Source organism: Martes martes, assembly GCF_963455335.1.
Source record: "Martes martes genome assembly, chromosome: 10".
NCBI classification, from domain to species: Eukaryota; Metazoa; Chordata; class Mammalia; order Carnivora; family Mustelidae; genus Martes; species Martes martes.
The window spans coordinates 28,859,044-28,881,198 of record NC_137898.1 but is presented as its reverse complement, the minus strand read 5'-3'; the positions used below and the strand labels follow the sequence as shown (position 1 = coordinate 28,881,198).

The following is a 22,155-nucleotide window of genomic DNA, read 5'->3' as shown; positions in this document are numbered from 1 at the left end:
AAGCAACTTAAACACGCACCAGCAAAGAAATATATATATTTTTTAATATTTTTAAAAAGATTTTATTTATTTGTTTCACAGACAGAGATTACAAGTAGGCAGAGAGGCAGGCAGAAAGAGAGAGGAGGAAGCAGGCTCCCTGCCAAGCAGAGAGCCCGATGTGGGACTCGATCCCAGGACCCTGAGATCATGACCTGAGCCGAAGGCAGAGGCTTAACCCACTGAGCCACCCAGGCGCCCAAAGAAATATATTTTTTAAAGATTTTATTTATTTGACAGAGAGACACAGCGAGAGAGGGAACACCAGCAGAGGGAGTGTGAGAGGGAGAAGTAGGCTTCCTGCCAAGCAGGGAGCCCAATGTGGGACTCGATCCCAGGACCCTGGGATTTGACCTGAGCGGAAGGCAGACGTGCAACGACTGAGCCACTCAGGTGCCCAGCAAAGAAATATTTTAACACACTAAGCTGTATCCAATCAATGAAATGCTGTACATAATTTTGAAATCATAATTTCAGGGGTGCCTGGGTGGCACAGTCGGTTAAGTGTCTGACTCTTGGCTTGGGCTCAGGTTGTGAGATCCAGCCACAGTGGGGCCCAATGCTCCATGTGGAGTCTGCTTGAGACTCTCTCTCCCTCTGCCTCTACCCCCCAATCAAATAAATAAATAAATCTTAAAAAAATAATAAAATAGTAATTCTGGGATGTGTGTTGAAAAATGAACACTATAGAATAAATGCTAGGGAAACAAAGCAGGAAGGAGAATGGTGTGTACACCACAATGGCAATAGGTAGGAAAAAACCTTAATGTGCCCATATGTGATCCAAAAACTGAAAAGAAAATACACAAGAGCAAAATAACTTTTAATAACAAGTGGAATCTAGGTGATTTTTTTTCTTCCTCCCAAAAGTATTTTCAACATTGTGGAGGCACTACCTTGTCAATAAAAGCAGAACAGATCTGCATGGAACACTGAAGTAGAATCACACTGGAGAGGAGAGGGGTCACTGGGCATATCTGGGGGAGTTTAATGAGGTTCAGCCTCCATCTAGCCTGCAGTTATTAGCGTGCCCTTGAGAAGGTCAGTTGCGTAGGATTCTCCTCTCCTGCCCCCAGGTCTCCTTTACCTTGAAGCAGACCCCGAAGTCACCCATGCAGGTTGCTGTAAGCATCCCACAAGGACAGGAAACTTTGGCCCTGACTCCAAACAGCTTGAACCCTGAAGCTCCACAAAGTAGAGAGGTTCTCTGGAATTGGCCCATGGGGCTGGTGACGTCACGGAGACGTGGGCAGAGAAGCGGGTAGGGCAGGACAAGGGAGGAGGCAGAGACATAGACACCATAAACTTTTCTAGAGGAAATGAGATGCAAATCAGTAAAGGGCAGGAAAGAGAAAAACAAATGCTCAGGTGCTGGATGATGGTGAGAGACTTTCTCAGATGGTTCAGAGAGGAAAAAGCAGTCCGTCGGCTGGGTTCCACAGTCTGCGGCAGCCCTGAGTGTAGTAGAAAAAACAAGGGCTTGACATGAGGCCACATTTTTGTGCTAGCTCCACTGCTGTATGACTGTGAGCAAGTCACTTAACCTCTCTGATTCTCAGATTTTCTAACTTTCCCTGACAACAGCCATTCCTACAGCACGGAGTTCAGGGAGATGCCCTGAAGAAGCCCTTCTCCTGATAACTGGTACTTTCCTTGTTCTCACATCTCTCCCGTGGGGAGGGGGCTCTGTAGTCATTAAGTCACCAATGCATTCCCTGTGCCCTCCATGCCCACCCCACGTGATAACTTCCTGCCATTCGGGCTTTCTGTCTAACAAAGGACCAGAGAAGCCTGTCATTGCTTCTTAGCGGAAGAGAGAGGTGTGAAGCGGAGCCGTCCTTCTGCTCTGAAGGTGAGTTTCCAGATTGCGTGCGATGAGAATGGAAACATGAGAGAAGTCTAAGCTGGGCCGCCAGGGACTAACACTCTGTGGGTGGGGAAGAGAGAAGGGACAAACCCCGGCTGAGGAGGTGGCAGGTGGGCTGATCAAGGTGAGGGGAGAGAGATCGAAGTTTTAAGGAAGAGAATGTATATGGCGGTGGGAGGCGAAGCCAGTCAAGAGACAGGAATGAAGGGAGGCAGGGGAGAGAGGTCGAGCAGCAGGAAAAGGGAAGTTAAAAGGAGGTGGAGAGAATGGGGGCTGAGAAACACACAAAAAAAGCATGGAGAAGCTGATAGGATTCCAAACAACCCCCTCTGCATTCTGCTCACATCCCCACCCCACCCCAAACACCATGCCCAGCGCTGGTGATTATGAACGCAGCTCTAAGGGGAGCGGGCATCGGCCGCTGGACATGGGGCTCTTTCCCCACGAGATGAGGCAGCAGAAGTGCTATTGCTGGTGGATTTATCTGTGGAGATACAGGCCCCCTGTCCTGGGAGTCCCCCTGCCCCACGAGCCTGAGCCAGAATAAATAAATTTTTCCATCCTCGAACAAGGGCAAGCCAAGGCTTGAAAAGTGCCAGCTGTCCTTGGCATTGCCCCATCTGGACTGGGAAAGGGGACAAAGGTTGCTTCTCAGGCCAGATCAGGTACAACGAGCACCAAAGCCAAATATGTCTTCGGTCCATCCTCTCTTTCTGGGGTTTTCCTTCTGGCTTTTCCTGAATGCTCAGAGTTCCCGGGTTCCTGCCCACGCCGACCACCACTGGGCCAAACTCGCTCGTAAGGAATGGTCTTCAAAATGTATTGACGCAGAGGCTAAAGTGACCGAGAAGGCTGTAGAAGGTCAGATGGTAGACACTGGAGCATCAGCTGGCTGGCAGAAGAGAGACTGATAGAAACTTCCCTGAACAATGTCATATTGTGGCCCTGCCTTCAGCTGTCCAGATTTTGTCACCCTCCCCCATGTCACTTGTCAGAGGCCACCTAACAGCACTTGTAAGAAGGGACCACGTCCCCCTCAGCCCCATTTCCCATAGGACTGAGGTCTGTGAGGGTGGGCAGAACTTCCTTCCCAGCTCTACTGCCAGCAGATGGGTCCACCCAGTGTGTGGTGGAGACTGCCCTCAGGACTAGGGTGTTTCCCTGGAGATGATGTCACAGCTACTCAGGGTGTGCATGTGTGTGACTGCGCATGTGCGTGTGCACACACGCCCATGCACCTCAATATGCCAGTTACATAGATTGCATCTTAATATATTTTTCAACATTACATATCCTAACTTCTGGAGAAAATTTGAAATCACCAATGACATAATAGTATTTTACTTACTTTATATCAAAGAGCCCTTATCTTCTAGAGATACATATTGAAATATTTACATATAAATAAGATATAATGTCTGGGATTTGTTTCAAAATAATCAGGTAGTGGGGAAGGAAGTAGGAGGTGCAGATAGATAAAACGGGCCATGAGTTGGTCATTGTTGAAACTGGGTGATGGGTGTTTGGGAATTTATTATACTCTTTTCTTAAAAAAAAAAAAAAGGTGTCTGTGGTCAAATAATTTTGGGAAAAGCTGTATAACATGGCCCCTCTTAGAGACCTACAGTGTGTATTAGTGTTAGATTTTATGTTGCTAGAGAATAGGGATTACATGGGCGTGTTGACCACGGATCCGCAGTGCCTAGCACAGTGCCCAATGTTAGCAAGCACTCAAGAAATGGGAGACGCGGGAATAAACAAGGAAAAACACTTACAGTGAGGAAACCTAGTCCCCTTTTTCAACCTAGTGTTTCCCAAACGTATTTGCTTATGAAAAGCCTTTTATTGAGGAGCACCCTTATATTAAAATCCCTTGAAATTAACATTTTGGGAAATGGTCTCAGAGCAGTTTATAAATAGTATTAAAACCAGTCTCACAAGGTCCCAACGAGTTGGCAGAGGAAGCCACAGGTTTATAGCCCAGGACTACATGGACCATTTCCCGCCTATAAACTGTGCTCAAGGTCCCAGGTGGCTGGGTTTGGAATTGAGACAGCCCATTCTTGGCAGCCCATTCTCTTTCTTTTTGCCCCAAACCTTCTCCTGATGTCTGCAGTTGGACTTACCCAATGTTCGAGTGGAAGACAAGAAGAAAAGTGAGCAGGGCTCTTGGAAGATGGTGGCATGTTCAGTGAGTGAGGTCAGCCTGGTGTCTCCTTTCTCATGGCCATGGCATCGTGGGTGAAGTAAACCTTGTGAAAAAGTGAAGAAGCAGATAGAAACCTAGGCATCTACTTGAGGACGTCTACCTCAGGAGGAGGAAAGCAGGAAGGAGCTTAGAGGAAGAGCCAGGGCAGGATTCAACTCCACTTTCTCCCCCTTCCCTGGACGCAGAGCGGGACTCCATTTCCCAGGTTCCCTTGCAATTAGGGGTGGCTAGAACCCAGTCCAGTGAGTCCTGAATGAAAGTGACGGTCCCATACCTGGCCTGGCTCATAAAACCCCCACAAACAGTGCTCCTCCATTCTCTTTTTCCTTCCACTGAATGAATGACGAATGCCCCAGCGGATTTGGAAGTCATGTGTTGCTAATTACAGAGCCTGCATCAGCCTGAATCCTCCATCCTCCCCACTACCCTATCTATCCAGAAACCCCTATCTTATGAGTATTAGATGATTCAAAAATAAGTTTCTATGTATTTGAGCCACGATGTATTTCTGAGTTGATTTGTCAGTAGCTAAAATTAGACTACAAGGTACAAAAAGAGAAATCCGTCTGAAACGTAGAATGAAAAATGGGCTAGGGCAGTATCTATAAAGCCAAGAAAGGATAGAATTTAAAGGAAGGGAGGGTGAAAATAATTGTAACTACATCTGGGTTTGAAAACCCAGAACCTGAGACATGAAGAGGTTGGCTGGGGGATGGTGAGATTTTGAGGATAATTTTTCTCTTTGATTAAAAGAGAGAACCTGTGATGAAAGATCTTTTTCTTCTTGCCTACCTCCTTTCTTCAGCCTTGGACATTGTCAAGTGAGGATATAATGCCTGGATCTGCAGCAACTATTTTGTGACATGAGGCAAAAAATCATTGAGAGAGGGAGCTGGCATGTTGAGAGTGGTACAGAAAAATGAACAGATTTTGTGTCTATAATATTATCACTGAGCTACTGAACAATCCCTTGAACTACTTTTTTTTCTGTATTTTTTGTTAATAAAAATTAAAGGCTTTCTTTTTAAAAAATAATAGTAACTACAATTTTTTGGACCCTGCTCTATTCCAAACCCTATGTTAAGATAAACAGATACATATCTTGAAAGAAGTTGCTGTGGCTGATATCAAAGAGGTTACTCCCTATGTTCTCCTCGAGGATTCTGATGGATTCCTGTCTCACGTTGAGGTCTTTTATCCATTTCGAGTTTATCTTTGTGTATGGTGTAAGAGAATGGTCAAGTTTCATTCTTCTACATAAACAAAGGCAAAGATGAACTTTTGGGACTTCATCAAGATCAAAAGCTTCTGCATAGCAAAAGAAACAGTCATCAAAACAAAGAGGCAACCCACGGAATGGGAGAAGATATTTGCAAATGACAGTACAGACAAAAGGTTGATATCCAGGATCTATAAAGAACTCCTCAAACTCAACACACACAAAACAGATAATCATATTAAAAAATGGGCAGAAGATATGAACAGACACTTCTCCAATGAAGACATACAAATGGCTACCAGACACATGAAAAAATGTTCATCATCACTAGCCATCAGGGAGATTCAAATCAAAACCACATTGAGATACCACCTTACACCAGTTAGAATGGCCAAAATTAGCAAGACAGGAAACAACGTGTGTTGGAGAGGATGTGGAGAAAGGGGAACCCTCTTACACTGTTGGTGGGAATGCAAACTGGTGCAGCCACTTTGGAGAACAGTGTGGAGATTCCTCAGGAAATTAAAAATAGATCTTCCCTATGACCCTGCAATTGCACTGCTGGGTATTTACCCCAAAGATACAGATGTTGTGAAAAGAAGGGCCATCTGTACCCCAATGTTTATAGCAGCAATGGCCACGGTCGCCAAACTGTGGAAAGAACCAAGATGCCCTTCAACGGATGAATGGATAAGGAAGATGTGGTCCATATACACTATGGAGTATTATGCCTCCATCAGAAAGGACGAATACCCAACTTTTGTAGCAACATGGACAGGACTGGAAGAGATTATGCTGAGTGAAATAAGTCAAACAGAGAAAGTCAAGTATCATATGGTTTCACTTATTGGTGGAGCATAACAAATAATATAGAGGACAAGGGTAGATGGAGAGGAGAAGGGAGTTGAGGGAAATTGGAAGGGGAGGTGAACCATGAGAGACTATGGACTCTGAAAAACAACCTGAGGGTTTTGAAGGGGTGGGGGTGGGAGGGTGGGGGAACCAGGTGGTGGGTATTAGGGAGGGCACAGATTGCATGGAGCACTGGGTGTGGTGAAAAAACAATGAATACTGTTACGCTGAAAATAAATAAAAAATTTAATTAAAAAAAAAAGATAAACAGATACAGCATTACATTATATACTTTAATTTTCACAATAATTATAGAAAGCATTAAATGAGTAACGAACTCTGGGAGCCTGAGTGAATTGTCCGAGGTTACATAGCAAATGAATAACATTCTTTAGCATCCTAGGTTATTGCATCCAAAGTGATAAGTTTAAAGAGTCAGATAAGTGCAAAGACTCTCTTGTAGGCTAGTGGGTGGGATTGGACCAAGAAAAGGGAAGGATTTAATGGGTTTGGAGTAGAGATGATGGAGCGGGAGGGTGACCTTCTAACAAGACTATACATTAAGATCTCACTTAGGTACCCCTTCTCTACAGAACCTTTTGGAACCACACCTGGTCACTCTCACTACTTTGCGAACTCCTTTTTTACTGATTGTTCCTGAGCCAGTTCATGACAAACTGCATTGGAGGGTTACTGGACTTACTTTAAAGTTGACTTACATGCTAGATTTTTACTCCTTGCTTATTTATGCTCAGTTGTTCTGCACATTTAGGCTCCTGGGCGAATTACCCTCCCTCGGATCCCTGGCAGTTAGGTGGGGTCATGTCACTGGTTTTAGCCAATGGCATGTGAGCAGGAATGGCACGTATTATTTCTGTGCCAAAGTGTTTAATTGCTGGCGTCAGATCCTCTACTGTCCTCTTTCCCTGATGCAGCGACTCTCTTAACGTGGAGATGCTGTAAAATCAAACCACTCAGAATCACTGAGTTACTGCCTGGAAGACAGCTGCCTTGAAGAACCGCCTGGACCCACGGGAGATTTCGCATGGCAAGAAGTCACTTGGAGGATTGCCTTGATTCACAGAGATTTTCATGATGTTGTTCGTGCAGCATAACCTGGGACTAACCTGATTGATACAACTTAATATTCCATCCGGATCAGAGATGGGGAATGTTGATCACGAGCCTTACCATCACCTCATCTCAAAGATGTGACATATATTCTTAACCCATCACTGAACTCTTACCCACTGAGTTGTGAAACCTCAGAATCCTTGTCATCACAGTGACCTACGAAGTCACGGCTAGTTAATCAGAGCTGGAAAGTGAAGGAAACCCCACGGGAATCATACCACTGAAATCAGCACAGAATCTGACTTTTCCCTGTGGCTTGCAAAGCCACGCAAGAGCGAAAGCTCAGCCTCCTTTCCAATCTCCTTTCTGGCCACTTGACCTGCTGGCTCGCTCACTCACTCAGCTCCAGCCCCACTGGTCTCCTCTGTTCTTCAAACACACCAAGAGTATTCTCCTCTCAAACCTTTACATTTGCTGTGCCTTCTTCTTTGAAAGCATTTCTCTAATATTTTTATGTGGCTCAAATGTCACACCCTCAGACAGACTATCCTGTCTACCATGTTAAATGTACCCTACTCCCTCCCCCAACTGCCCCAGTGACAATAAAACACTGGATTTTTTTTTTTTTTTTTTACTGTTGGATTCCTACCACTTAGAGTAGTACTTGGTGCAAAGAAGTGACTGGCCGGTCCCTATCTAGACCTTAATTATTTTGAGAAGAGAGGTCAGGTCCTGTTCCTCATTGCTTTTTCCTTGGTTCCAGTCCATGTAATGTATACAGTAGAGGTCCATTAAATTCCTGGTGGATGGTTAGAAGACTTTTATTTCCCTTCATTTTTTTGGAATGTTTGTCATAGCTTTATTATTATGCCCAAATTAGAATTGCCCCAAACCGGAAGTGACACAAAAGTCCAGTAACAGATGAATGTATAAACAAACATGACACCCTCGAAGTCCTACCCAGCAATAAAAATGTCATGAGATATTGATGCAGGTAGGAATATGGGTGAATTTATTTTCTTTTAAGATTCTATTCATTTATTTGATAGAGAGAGTGAGAGAGCACAAGCAGGGGGAGCAGCAGAGGGAGAGGAAGAAGCAGGCTTATTTCCCTTCGTATCATGGTGGGTTTATGTCTATATCTTTTGTCCTTCCTCCACCACTCATGCACTCAAGATGTCTCTCCTTTCTCTTTTCCCTTCCCTCACTGGTTCCTCCCCCAATTAAGTTCAAGTTTCTTTCTCACCCACGCCATGCCTTGCAAAGCCGCGGTCGACTGTGGCTGAGCAACAGTATCCAGCAATCAAACGGGTTTTGGCCTGGCCTCACATCCAAGTTCAGTACCTATATCCTTTCCTGCAGGAGTTAGCACTGAGCCCCATCCAGACTTGGCCAGCATGTTATGCCCTGACATCGGAGCCCAGAAGTTTTACCCTTTGGGTGTTTTGAAGAGAAGCAGCTGTTACCGTTTGCCAGCGGAAAGGTTTTGCTTTTGAAATCGTCTATGAGGCATGTTCAGGCAGAAAGGGGCTCTCTGGAGAAGGCCTGAGGAGACCCACCACTCATTGGAATTGCCATGCAACTGTGGGCAGATCATGAGGGATGCGTAGTTTCTGTAACAGTGAAGGAGAAACAGTGGCATTCTTCGGGTATAAGTGGATGATAAAGGGGAGGGTTCGTAGGTGAGGTCAGGTAGAGAAAAGAGCATTGAACTTAGAATCAGAAGACCTGAGATTTAGAGGCGGAGTCCTGAGTTCAAAACCCAGTGGTAGGCACAGCCCCCAGCCATCTGAGCCTCTACTTACTCTCTTGTAAAACAGAGTGATGCCCTCCTACATTCCTCAAGTCTCTTTGGTTGCAACAGAAACCAGCGTAAGCAAACACAAGGAAACAAAAGGGGTATATTATGAGGATGTCAGGGTAGGTCAGAGAAGTCGCAGGCAAGAATGCAGTCAAGTGTCAAGAATGGACGAGGCTCTGGGGCGTCTGGGTGGCTCAGTGGGTTAAAACTTCTGCCTTCAGCTCAGGTCATGGTCTCAGGGTCCTGGGATCGAGACCCACATCGGGTTCTCTGCTCAGCAGGGAACTTGCTTCCTCCTCTCTCTCTGCCAGCCTCTCTGACTACTTGTAATCTCTGTCTATCAAATAAATAAATAAAATATTAAAAAAAAAAGAATGGACAAGGCTCCTACATAAAGTCTCACACCACTAATTCAAATTTCATCTTTAAAAATTCATGTTAGCTACCACCAAACTGTGGGACTTGACCTATTGGCATACTATCTTAGCTTCAAAAGTTCTGTAGAAGACCATTTTGCACCTGACATGGACCCTTCTAGAATCCAGAGGCACCCTGGCCTCCTTGGCGTTTCTAGGGTGCACCAGCCACACGGGCTCCCTTATTTGCCATAATTTGAAAGCCTTAGTTATGCAAAAGTCTCAGCTCTGTAATCACACTTGGTTAGCTCAAGACTAATGAGTCTTTCAATGTCATTTATGTGTCATGAAGATTGTTTCCCAAATTACCAGCTTATTTCGACTTCACTCATAATTATTTCACAGGAGCTTTTTAAACCACTGTTCATTTGCATGTGTAGAACTCACATGTTGAGAATAAACTAAGAATGGATTTTTTTTGTTTTTGTTTTTAGTTAAAGTTGAACTGGAATGGCACTTCACTGTACCTTGGCGGCTCGCCCCTCCTGCAGCCCCATGCAAGAATTGACTGTTGTCCCTTTAAAAGCGTCTGGTGGCCGGCGTGTTTATAATCCTGGAGTCCCATGATTTGGTCCCACCTCCCAGCCTTGCTCCACACACTCCTGCTCACATTGGTCTGGATTTGACTTTTCTTTGCTTAAGAAGAACAAGATTTATTGCCAGTCAGAAGCCAGCAGGCCCCCACATTAAGGAAAAATAAATAAATGAATCCTAGTCTGCCAGAGCGAAGCGCGCTCCGGTTCCCCTGGGTCTTCCGAAAATGGTCACGCAGATCAGATCCTGCTGCGTGTCTGCATCTAGAAAGTGTCAAGTTGTCCAAATGCTTCTCTCTTTTGGCTCATGGGATTCCTGAAGTTACCCTCGGAGGTGTTTGGGGAGGAAAAGGAACAGGTCATTCATACATTATTTAATGCTTTCTTATTGAGAAATGTGTACCTGCCAGAGACGGGGTATTGATTGTCAGGAACTGAGAGCTGGTGCACGCAGTGTCTAAGACTGGGAGGTCCCTGTCCCCAGGTAGCTTAGTGGTTGAGGAGTCGTTGAGCCCTCCCATGAGTCTCGATGCCTTCTTTCACTTACTAGTCATAGCAGACTATGAGAAAGGTCTTATTAACCTCACTTTGTAGATGAGATAAGTAAAACTCCCGGCGGTCAAGTGACCTGAGTAAGGTCACCCAGCTGATGAGAGGGTGAGCCACAGCTAAAATCTGGGCTTCCTCAACCCACGGGCTATGGATTGGGTCCTGGATTCTTATTTAATTGTGTGACCTCAGGTCAACTCAGATCAATTCAAGTTCTCTTTTCCTGTCTCCCACAGCCCTGGGTTGGGCTTAGAAAGGTAACCGGTGCAACACACAACAGATACTGGGCGTCTCAATTTAGTAACTTCAGGGATTTAAAGTTTATAGAGGCTCCAAGGGGAGGAGGGAATGTCTTTGTGAGACCGGGAGCTCAGGGGTGGGGTGTCAGAGGCGTCTGGGCTGGATAGAGGATGACAGGATTCTCTCAGAGAGGTGGTCCAGGAATTCCCAAAGGTTGGTCTTGACTCAGGCCATTGCTCTGTCAGTTTGAAATGAGTCACTTGTGGCATGGGAGCGAGCAACCTCAGTCCCTCGCTAAACTACCGGGAAGAGGGTCCGCAAGGTATTTCCTTCTGGGAGAGAAGAATCCTAATTACAACCCCTAGAATTTGCATGGCCCTCCAGAGTTTGTAAAGCACATTCACACCAGTTACCTCATCTGCTGATTGTTAACTGTCCAGAGGCCTAAGGGACCAGGGTTCCAGAAGACCGAGTCAAGTGGTCTTTATATATTTTTTCCAAAGTCAACTCCTTTGTCAGAATGAAATCTCACTCAGTAGTCTAGGGTCTAAAGTTGATGAGATTGGAAGTCACCATTGGGATGGGGATGGGATTGGGGGCAGGGGCACAGCCTATGCTGAAGCCTTTGCTTCGGCCCCTAAGTCTGTTCCTGAAGGGTCTCCCAGGAATCTGCAACTTCCGTGAAACCCAACGAGAAACATTATTGCAGTGAACACCCATTCCATTTTACTCGCGTCTCCTAAGAAAAGAGACCTGAAGGCCCGGGAGCTAACCAGAAAAGTCCAAGGTCACTCTTGAGCCAGTGCCTGCTCCTTGCAACTCATCAGAGCTGCTTCCTCAGGTGGTCAGAGTCTGAAGAACTTCCTGGGGGTCACTGGGCACCCAGGTGTCTCAGGAAGGTGTCTTCTTGGTGACAGACATCTCTGCTATGACTGGGGACATGGTTCAAAGTGCCTGCTTTGCAGGTGGGGCTCAGAAGCATTGTCTTCTTTTCAGGAAAAATGGGGCCGGCGGCATAGTGGTTGGGAGTAGGTCTAGTAATTTTTCAGTCCCGAACCCTCTCCCTGGGAATGCAAGAGGGGCAGCCTGCTGTCACGCAGGCTCTCCCCAGCTCTAAACCTCACGCAGAACTAGAGAGTGGTCGTTATTGGCTGAATGTTTCCCCCAAAATTATATTTTAGACTCTTAACTCCGAATGTGATGATACTTGGAGGTAGGGACTTTGAGAGATAATTAGGTCAGGAGGGTGGAGCCCTTATGAATGGGATTAGTGCCTTTTTGAGAAGGACCTGGAAGCAGGCTTGCTCCCTCCCCTGCCCCTGCTCAATCTCAGTCTCTGTCTCTCCCTCCCTCTCTCGCTCTCCTTTCCTCTTTCTCACTCTACCCCTCTGGGTCTCCTGCCCTCTCGGTCTCGCCCCATCATGTGAGGGTAGAAGACAGACATCTGCAAACCAGGAAGAGTGTTGTCAGCAGAATCCAGCCCCGCTGGCCCCCTGATCTGGGACTTCCCAGCTTCCCGAACCGTGAGAAACAACTATGTTGTTTAAGCACCCTGTCTGTGGCATTCAACTGTAGCAGCCAGAGCTGGCCAAGAATGTCCTGGAATGGTTGAAATGGTAAATCTTACATTAGGTGTGTCTTAGCACAATAATAATAACAACAACAATAACAGCAACAACAACAATAATTAAACTTATATTGGCTCCCTATTTCCTAAGGGTCAAGTTCAAAGTCCCTGATACAGTCTATGACCTGAGCCGGGGCCTCCTGTTTGCTATCCTCTTCTCAACATCTTCCTCTCACTGAATCTTCAAGCCACCCTAAACTGCTCCCCATTTCCCGAACAAGTCATGTGCTTTCACTTTTCTGCGCTCACTCACAAGTTTGCTTTTAGTCATAATAACAAACACTTCTACGGTGCTTACTGCCTACATATTTACACATATATCTAGTGCTTAATATGTACAGGACATCTGAGTCATTTAATCTTCCCCAAATCTATGAAGTAGATACCGTTATTAACTCCATGTTAGACGTGAGAAAATTCAGGCAGAGAGAGGCTAATGTGCTTGCTTGCATTGTGACCTTCTGGTCACCAAGGCAAGTAGGAAGCTAGGCATTCCAGCTCCTGAATCCTTGCTTTTAGTCACTACAGAGTACTGCCAGTGGGTGGATGTCTTGTCCTGAAGAATTCCTCATCCTCCTTTAAGACCTGGCTCATATTCCACCTCCACCGAGAAGTCCCCCTGGCGTTCCCCCAGGAAAGGGTGGGACTTTCTTCTCTAGGAAGGATAGCACTCTGCTCACAGGGATTCTGCGCTACATTTCCTATTGTATGCTAACAGCCAGCTTGTGAGTCTGATTCTCTACCAAATTGTGGGGCCCCTGAAGGTAGGGCAGATCTTACTTATCTTGATATCCCTGAGCACTCACTACAGGTTTGGTGAATAAGGGACCGATGCATACGCTTTCTCCCAATTTTTCAATTTCTTCCCATAAATAACAAAATCAAAGGGGAATTGCTTTGGTCCGAAATCCTGACACGGCTCCTTCAGGATCATGCCAAGGTCACGGACAACATTATCTTTTTCTGCGTACCCCACCGGGCAAGAAGCCCATTCAGTTACACTTTTGGTGGTCCACATCAACAATAAATACTACTCTTGACTTTCAAATGTGAAATCACTGTTACGTTATAGGTAGATATGAAATTTTAATGCAAAGGGTGATTTTTCTAACTCAAAATGCCTCTCTTGAAAAACAGGACAATCTTCCTTCCCTTTCTGAGATGTACTGGGTAGGACGGAGGAGGGAAAGTGGATGAATGTTTGCATCACTGGAGTCTAAACATGAGCAAGAGAGGATGGGTGGATGTATGGATGTATGTGTGGTGGATGTATGGATTTGTGGGTGATGGGTGGATGGGCAATGGATAGATACACTGATGAACAGATGTGGCTGGCTGGAGAAGAGGACAGTATCCAGATGGATGGATGTAGGTTTATGAAGACACTTGGAAAAGGATGTATGGGAAGGTGGAGAAGTTGTATAGGAGGGTGATAGGAAGAATAAGTGGATGGATGGATGGATGGTTGGATGGAGGGATGGAAGAAAGAATGTGTGGTTGGATAAGTAGGTGGTAGGGTTGGGTAGATGGGTAGACAGGTGGAGAGGTGGGTGGAAGGATGTTTGGGAAGATGAATGAATATGAGTGGCTGGATGGATGAGTGGCTGGATGGATCCACGTGCCAGCCTGAGGCTGGAAGATGACACGTGGGTTGGAAGAGGGAAGTAGCAGTCCCAAGACTGGTCCTCTTTCCTTTTCTCTGAGCAGCCCTCATAAAAAGCAAAACTCCACCTGAGCCAGGAGAACTTGGCTTCTCTTTCACTGGGAAGAAGAAGGATCTCATCCTCTTCCCCTGGGAAGAATCACAAGCTCCAGACCCCTCCTGCCCAGTGTAAGCACCGGAGCTCCGCTCTCCATGCAGGACCTCCTTGCCATGAGGCCATCTCCCCTCCCAGAATATCCAGTTGGCTTCGAAACCCAGAGACACCACTCCCCAGCCCGATTCCCAGAGAAACTCAGCGGAGAGGAGGGGTCGGAGGCTGAACCCAAGGCGGCTGGGTTTGGGGACCCAGTCAATCCCTTGAGGGTCCTGAGGCAGCCCTCCCAGCTGGCCGGGAGAAGACCCCGGTGCGTTCCGGGGCGCACAGGCACCCCGGCCCTGCGGGCGCCCGCCCAGGCCGCCCGGATTTACGGTCTCGGCGGAGCACGGGGCGGGGGCGGAAGGGCCAGCGCAGGGGAGGGCTGCTACGTCTTTAAACCTCTGTCGGCTGCTTAGTCACAGCCCCCTCGCTTGGGTGTGTCCTGCGCTCGCTCCCTCCTCCCTCTTAGGTCACTCTTTCAGCCCTTGAATAAAAACTGCACCCAACTTCCCAGGCGCCCTCATTGCCCAGCCGGACCCCAGCCCCTGATAGGTTCCGCCCGGCCCGCTGGCCCCGTGTTCCGCCGGCCCCCGCCCAGCGCCCCCGACCCTCCGGCGCCCCGCGCTCGCTCTCTCGGTTCGCTCGCACCATGGACAAGTTTTGGGGGCGCTTCGCCTGGGGACTGTGCCTCCTGCAGCTGAGCCTGGCGCAGATCGGTGAGTGCCGCGGGGGGCAGCGGGAGGGAGTGGCCTGGGCGGCCCGGAGGCACCCGGTAGCCACCTGGCCGAATTGGTCCCGGGGACCGGGGACCGGAGGCAAGTGGGAGGCGGGCCGCGTGGATTTGGTTCCGGAGAGCGGAGCTAGGATTTGCGTTAAGCCGTTGGAGAGTGTGCTGGAGGGAAGCACCGTTGGGTTGAAAGGAAAAGAGAAAGAGCAAGGAAAGTTGGCCGGGCAGGCTGCCGGCGCGCGGTTTTGGGTGAGGTCGCTGGTGCGGGAGCACAAGGCAAAAAGTAACTGTACTCCTGGGTGCGCGCAACCGGTGTCTGAACCCACAGGCTCGTGTGCCCACGGGCGCTGGAAGCCTGGCTGGGCTGCGGTCGCGCAGGGCAGAGCTAGGCGGGGCCGGGGCTGTTGGCCAGGTGGCCGTAGAGATGGTGGTGTGAGGGCTGATGGCCATGAGCTTTCCAGAAAGGGGTGCGGGCGCCCTGGAGCTCCCCACTGCGCCTGGGTTCCAATGCTCTTGGAGCTGGCTCCAGTCACTGCCTATCTAGCGCTTGTGGGAACTTGAACCAGCTCTGTGAGGTTCTGGGTTTCCACGAGGTGCCAGCCTGGGGCAGGGAGTGTGGGGAGGAAGGGCAGTGACTGAGCCAGCTACTGGATCCTTGCGAGCCTCCTGCTTCTGCCAATCAGTTAGGGGAAATCCAGACAGTACTGTGGCTCACATTCCCTGCCTGGCAGCCTCAGAGCAGGGAGGGGAGCCTGGGCATCGGGGTGGTGTTAGGGACCCTGGAGCTGGGGCTGCCGGGCCCCATCCCAACAGGGTCTGTATCTTCAGTGGCTTTGGAGTGCAAGATGGCTCGTGGGCTATTCTGGTGAGACTGAACTCCAGGCGTTCCTTCCCTTTGTCTGTATATGCACGGATAATTACATGGCTGATTTGCTTATTGCTAGCAAAATTAATTTTTCTTTTAAGAAGTGCCAGCTGGGTCATTAAGGCAGCTCAGCCTATGGTTCATTCCACTCAGCAAGTCTTTATTAAACCCAGCTCTGGGGGGACCAAGAAAGTAAAGACACAGTCTTACCTGGGTATTTTGGGCTGGGGATGAGTGAGGATTGAAGAGTTAGATTGGTGAAACAGAAATAATAATCGCAATGATAATCATACTAATAGAATAAATGCCGGCTCCGGCCGCCGTTTGCTACACGCTTGCAGGGGGCCAGACGCCCTGCTAAATCTTTATAAGCGTTAACTTTAGTTTATGCTCACGGTGGCCCAGGGAGAAGTGTCCTGTTACTAGCCCTGTTTTAAAGGACGGAAACAGACCGAGGCTCGGAGAGGTTAAGTAACTTGTCAGTTTTCCCACAGCCAGAAGGATTGGTGCACGTGTGAACCCAGGTCCATGAGCCTATGCTTAGTGGGAACATGTTAGACTGTATGGATGGTGCAAACATCCTTGGAAAGAGTTTGCGGACAGAGGGCTCAGGTGGACAGAGGCCATTGAGGAAGGCTGCCAGGTGAACTGAGCTCCAGCAAGCCCTTGAAAGGCAAAAATGCTCCAGGTGCCAGAGAAGAGAAAATCTGTAGTGCAGGGAGAGCCCTGGCCCGGCCTTCTCTGGGACCTCCAGGGACATCTCTCTGCGTATTACCTTCCAGCGTTTCTTCTGCTTTGTTTCCGAGGATCCTGATTACTGACTCCTTCCAACCAGTCTCCCTGATTCTTCTGAAGGGCCCTGTCCCCAAATATTTGGGGCTGTCCTGACCCCGGAGGTTCTCCCAGAGACCAGAAGCCTCACTCCCTGCCCCGCGTTTTCATGGTCCTTTTGGGCAGCATCATCTGGAGGAAGCACGAAAAAGTGCCAGTAGCAATAACTGTCAAGAGTTTTGGCTTTCATGAGCTTGTAACGTTGTTTGGAAGGAACTGAGACTTGGAAGGGAGACGTGACTTAACAGCAGCTTGGCTGGGCAGGCAGAGAGGGGAAAGAGGAAGAGGAGCTGGGGTGGGGGTGTGGGCAGTACCTTTGCCCCAGTCTCCCCCCGCCCCCCCAGCATGGGTGGATTAGTAAAGAGGGACGCCTCCAAAAGACAACGAGGAAACTTTGGAAAGGAGCAAAGCTTTGGGGAGGAAGAAGGCCTCCATCCTCCGTGTCAGAAAGCAAAAAGTATAGAAATGGCCAACAGGGGACCCAAAAACTAAGTTGGAGAATAGACACTTTGAACTCAGTGTCCTAAGCAGGGCAAAGAAAGTGGCCCCAGGTAGAGGACAAGGGGGTGGAGCCCTCCCACCTCTCCTCTCCTCCTCTCCTCACTGCTTGGGAATTGCGCCCCTGGTGTTGAGAAAGAGGGGTGCATCTGAGGGCTCTGCAGCTTGGGGGCGGCAGGGGCCCTTCTGCTCCCTGCGGACGTTAGAGACCCCTCTTCCTGGGAGTTAGGGCTTTGGCCGAGTTTTCCCAGGTGCAGAAGCAAGAAATCCATCATTGCTGAGGTTAGCCTCAATCAGTTCGGTTGTTCCCCAGATACGCATTGGACATCTTATTTCTTGCAAAGGCGCAGGGCCAAGTAGGTGTGTCTGAGGCTGGCAGCCAGTAGGAAAAGGTTCCATTTTCTTCCAAATCACCCCACGCAGGAGCAGCACAGGCAGCATGAAATTCTTAACTTATGACAGATCCCCTTCCATTCATTCAAGAAATATTTCTTGACTCATTGTCATAGACTCAGCAATGGGGACTCCAAGGACCATTTAGAAAAATCCTCTTTTTTCCCATGGAGGAAACAGATCCTGAAAAGGAGGGAGGAGTGACTTTTCCTCTTGCAGATGGACTGAGGGCTGGACATTTTCCATCCATGGGTCTCTGAAACACCTGTACCATCCAGGACAGTGATGAGCCCCCGCCTCTTGTCCCTGCAATGGGCACAACACTTGTCTCACACCTTAAATGCTATATTAAACATCCACTACATTTTTAAAATTTTACTCTACAATATATCCAGTTTGAGCTTAATAGAAGAATAATGATATGTATTTCTTACCACAAAGCAGAGTTGCTTCTCGAAGCCTCACGCTGCTACTGCAAAGAAGAATGCTAAGTCCCAGGAAGTGCCGTTTACTGAGCACCAGCTCTGCATTAGGCACTCAGCCAGGGGATTTGAATAGGTTATTCTGTATAAGCCTCATGACAGTCCTGTATATGTTTAGCACTTTCTTAACCCCATTTTCTAGATCAAGAAACTGAGGCTCAGGGAGGAGGCGTGACTTGCCCAAGGACACACAGCTAGTAAACGATGGGGATGGGGTTTCCCATTGTCTAACATTGGAGTGTTAGACTTCAATGCTTATGCTCCTTTGATTCATTACTTGGGAAATTGTGTGTGTATGCGATTCTCCTCCCTTCCCTGTCCCATGTGACCAACTAACATGAAGCCTGGTGTGAATGGCTTCTCCCCCCGGCAGGCTCTGTGGACTCTTGGCTGCCCTACCCTGCCCTACCCTGGACTGTTTCTCCCCAGGCTTGGCCACAGCTGTCAAGAGATGCCAACCTAGTTATTTGTTACTAAAATAAGTCAATTGCCTTATCAGAGTTCAGCTGCCCTTCTAGACATGCTCTCATTTGCAGGCTTGGAAAAAAGGGAGAGGCTCTGCTTCTCGTCTAAGAGACAAGTTAGGGCAATTCCCTCCTGCCTGAAAATTAAAGAAGAGCCCCCGCAGAGTTCCTCACCCTAACCCTGCAAGCATTTTAGATGCATTAACCTAGCAAGGCCCTCATTACATGCTCCGCGGAGGCCCCCGGTGTTTCGCAGGTTGTATGTGGCCCAGTCCCTTAAGGACTCAGGTGGTGGGCTGACATGGTCTTCTACAAAAGTCAAGGATCTTGAACTGAAAGCCGTATGGAACTCGAGGTGACAGGCAGCCACCCAAGTGAGATTTCAGATCCGTCTACCGCTTCTGGGCTGATGGTTCTAAGCTGGGGTTCCCTGACAGAGTAGAGTTGGTGGGAGGCAAGCTGGGCTTCCCCAGCAGGGGTCCTGCCTAGGGCTGGGGCAGGGCTGGGGCAGGGCTGGGGCAGGGCTGGGGCTGGGCTGGCGCGGGGCTGGCGCGGGGCTGGTGCTGGGCTGGGGGCTGTCCCGGGACTGGGGCTAGGTTGTGTTGTGCTGGGGCTGGGCCAGGGCTGGGGCTGGGGCTGGGTCTTGGCTAGGACTGAGACAGAGGCTGGCGAGTTATGTCTCCCCAGCACCTCGGTTCAGCCAGCTCCACCCAGAGCCTGAAAAGGAAGTGGCTCTTGTGCAAGGGCGAGCAGAAGCAGGTGGCAGATGCTGTCGGACAAAGCATGGTTCTCAAAGGGGATCTTTTCTGCTTCAGAAAGAAATTCTGGGGGATTGCACAGCGAGAAGCTGATGACTCAATTTCCTTTGTGTCTCTGCTTGACTAGGAAGTACACGAGTGTTCTTTAGAATGATCAGGGTAGCCTGGTGCCTCCTACTTTAAATTCGAACCCCACTCTTCACTCACTTGGCAAGTTGAAATTTTTCTTAAAATATGTCCTCCCCCCAGGCGCCTGGGTGGCTCAGTGGGTTAAGCCTCTGCCTTCAGCTCAGGTCATGATCTCAGGGTCCTGGGATCGAGTCCCGCATCGGGCTCTGTGCTCAGCGGAGAGCCTGCTTCCCCCTCTCTCTCTGCCTGCCTCTCTGCCTACTTGTGATTTCTCTCTCTGTGTGTCAAATAAATAAATAAAATCTTTAAAAAAAAATGTCCTCCCCCAAAGCTGGTCATCCAGGGTATGGGAAGCCAGACCAACCTGACAGAGTTAGGAAGGAGTGTTTTCTAGTCTGTGGTTGTGGAATCTGGCTTGGTATGGATAGAGTGATTGTGCATGCCAAATTTCCCAGGAGAGTCAGGATATCAAATGTGCAAACACTCTACCACTTAACGCATAGTATATATTTTGTCTAAGGGTCTCTATTCGTCTACCAATAAATGTATGGCTTCGTGTGATTAGGAGTCAAAACCTTTGCAAGGCATTTTGCATAAATGAATTTACAGCTTGACAATGCCTTCTTCAGTTTAGGGTCCGATTAAATTGATATTTGGTTCTGAAAACATGGAGAAGTATTGGAGGGAAACATTTCATATGCCTCTGCTCCCCACTTCCTGATCACCCCAATATGTGAACTACCAAAACAAGCTACATATTTGATTCTTGCTGGCTGCGTGTGGGCATACATTCATTGTGGGTGTTGGTATGTGTCTGAGCCCACGCCTCTGCCCCTCATGTGGGTATTGCTCGCCCCTCCTTAAGCATGGATCAGGTGTCTTCTGTGGGCCCCACACTGTGCTGAGTACCACGGGGGAATTACGTGTATGAGATCGGCACCTCTGGCCCAAAACCTTGTGGTTCTATGTGTAGAATATAGTGCACCCGACTGACAGGCTAATGGCATTGTCGAGCTGACACACGATAAGCAGGGCTGGAGAGATCCACGGAGAGGAGGTGGCAGTAGGGACCAGATAGGATTTGGGCGTGTCTCTCTGTTACCCCGCTACTTATCTACCCACTGCCGAATACGTTAGTGAACCAGCCCATAGCGTCAACAAACATTTATCCCATCCCTGCTGGCTGTTGCAGCCAGTTAGGCACTGGGGGGCTTGTGGTCAGAAGGCCACCGCCCTCACCCCTGAGTCGCAAGCGCATGGTGTGGTATGTGGTTTCCTGGGTAATGGCTGGCTGTGTGTCTCTGGCTTCCACATACTAGATTCGGGACTTGCACTGTCCCCCTCAAGTCACGAAAACCCAGAATGCCTCCAGACGTTGTCAGATTGGTGGTGGTGATAGGTAAAGTCACCTCACGTTGAGAAGCTGGGGTCGTAGGATGGCAGCCATTCCAGGAAGCTCACTTCTGACAATGCAGTATCTGCTTCTCATAGGGCCCCACTGGGCTAAAATTAATTAGCCTTGAAGCTGCGCAGTAAAATCATGCAGAGGGAGGGCTTTTTCCCTTTGTGGGCCAAGGGGTGCTAATGACTTTCTCACTTCTCCGAGGGGGAAAACCCCAAACCAGACATGCTCTCTCTTATCTGTCTTCTGCAGAACGGTGGGAGCCCCCTGACGTCAGGGATCATGTCACATTCATTGTATGCATGTGTGGCCCCAGATCCAAGCGTTGGCCCTGGTTACCGGTAACTGTTGAACCCAAGTGAATACCCAGAATCCAGAGTTAACCTGGCCGTCTACACGGATGCACGCTGGACGGCATACGTAACACAGCGGATACGTCTGTGCGTGTATATGATAACAGTGGTGATGGCTGTTTTGCTGAGAGCAGGGGTGAGAAGGGCGCTGGGCTGGTCAGCTGCCCACCACAGGGCTCATGTTTGGTCTGCCCAAACAGGGAGGTCACCCGTCTATTTGTGGTTTTGGTGGCTGCTTGCTGTGGCTGGGGACGTCTGTCTCAGGACAGGGTTACTAGCTTCTTGGGCCAAGAAGGGGGCGGGAGCCAGGCAGGATGGTGACACCAACCCCCAAATTTAAGCCTCAAAATAAAACCCTCCCCAGCAGCAGCCCGCTTGGAGGTCTGGTTATTGGGGAGATGCTGATCTGAGGTTGGACTCCTTGAACACCCCTCTGATTCTCCTCCTCCCACCACGCCTGCTTCTGGAAGGTGGTGGCAGCTGGGAGAGAAGCAGAAGAGCTTCACAGAAGTGTCTCACCTTCTCTGCGGGTCTCCTGCAGCTCAGGAAAGAGTAAGTCTCCAGGGAAGCCTGCTGTTTGCTGGGGAACCCCACGGGCAACAGCAAACTGTGTCTCCTCTCCCTAGAAGCTTGCCAAGTCTGGAGTTGCCCGTAACTGGGGCAGGTCCTGCCTCCCTACCCCAGGGATCATCTGCCCAGTGACGCTTGGACACAGGGAGTCAAATGGGGAATGAAGGGACAGGTGTTGTGGGGGAAAAGACCATCCCGAAGCCAGATCTTCTGAGCGTGGTGTGCTCTGGCTGCCTGTGTGTGTCCACCCGAGGCAAGTGGCTCTTGTGAGTGCAAGTGTGGGCCGACTGACCTGGGGGTGGGAGGGGGCTGACTCACCGGGAAGGCGATTTGCAAAACTCAGGCCCCAGAAATCTTCCTCGAGGAAGAGTTTGGAGTTTTGGAGTTGCGAAACTCCAGTGGGGAGATATTATTCACATTTGCTCTGGTGTCTCGGCCAGTGTCCTCTGGAGGTACCT

The 22,155-nt window shown here is 48.9% G+C and overlaps 1 protein-coding gene across 5 annotated transcripts in view; it reads left to right on the top strand.

The window, feature by feature from the left end:
* Positions 1-14,648: 14,648 nt before the first annotated feature.
* The window catches only part of CD44 (CD44 molecule (IN blood group)), an 83,205-nt gene continuing 75,698 nt past the window's right edge, over positions 14,649-22,155 (top strand). For all 5 annotated transcript variants that reach the window (XM_080814980.1, XM_080814979.1, XM_080814978.1 and 2 more), the window contains exon 1: positions 14,649-14,941. In XM_080814980.1, coding sequence (XP_080671106.1) covers positions 14,875-14,941 — 67 coding nt within the window. In that variant the 5' untranslated portion in view covers positions 14,649-14,874. The remainder of the gene's footprint in view (positions 14,942-22,155) is intronic.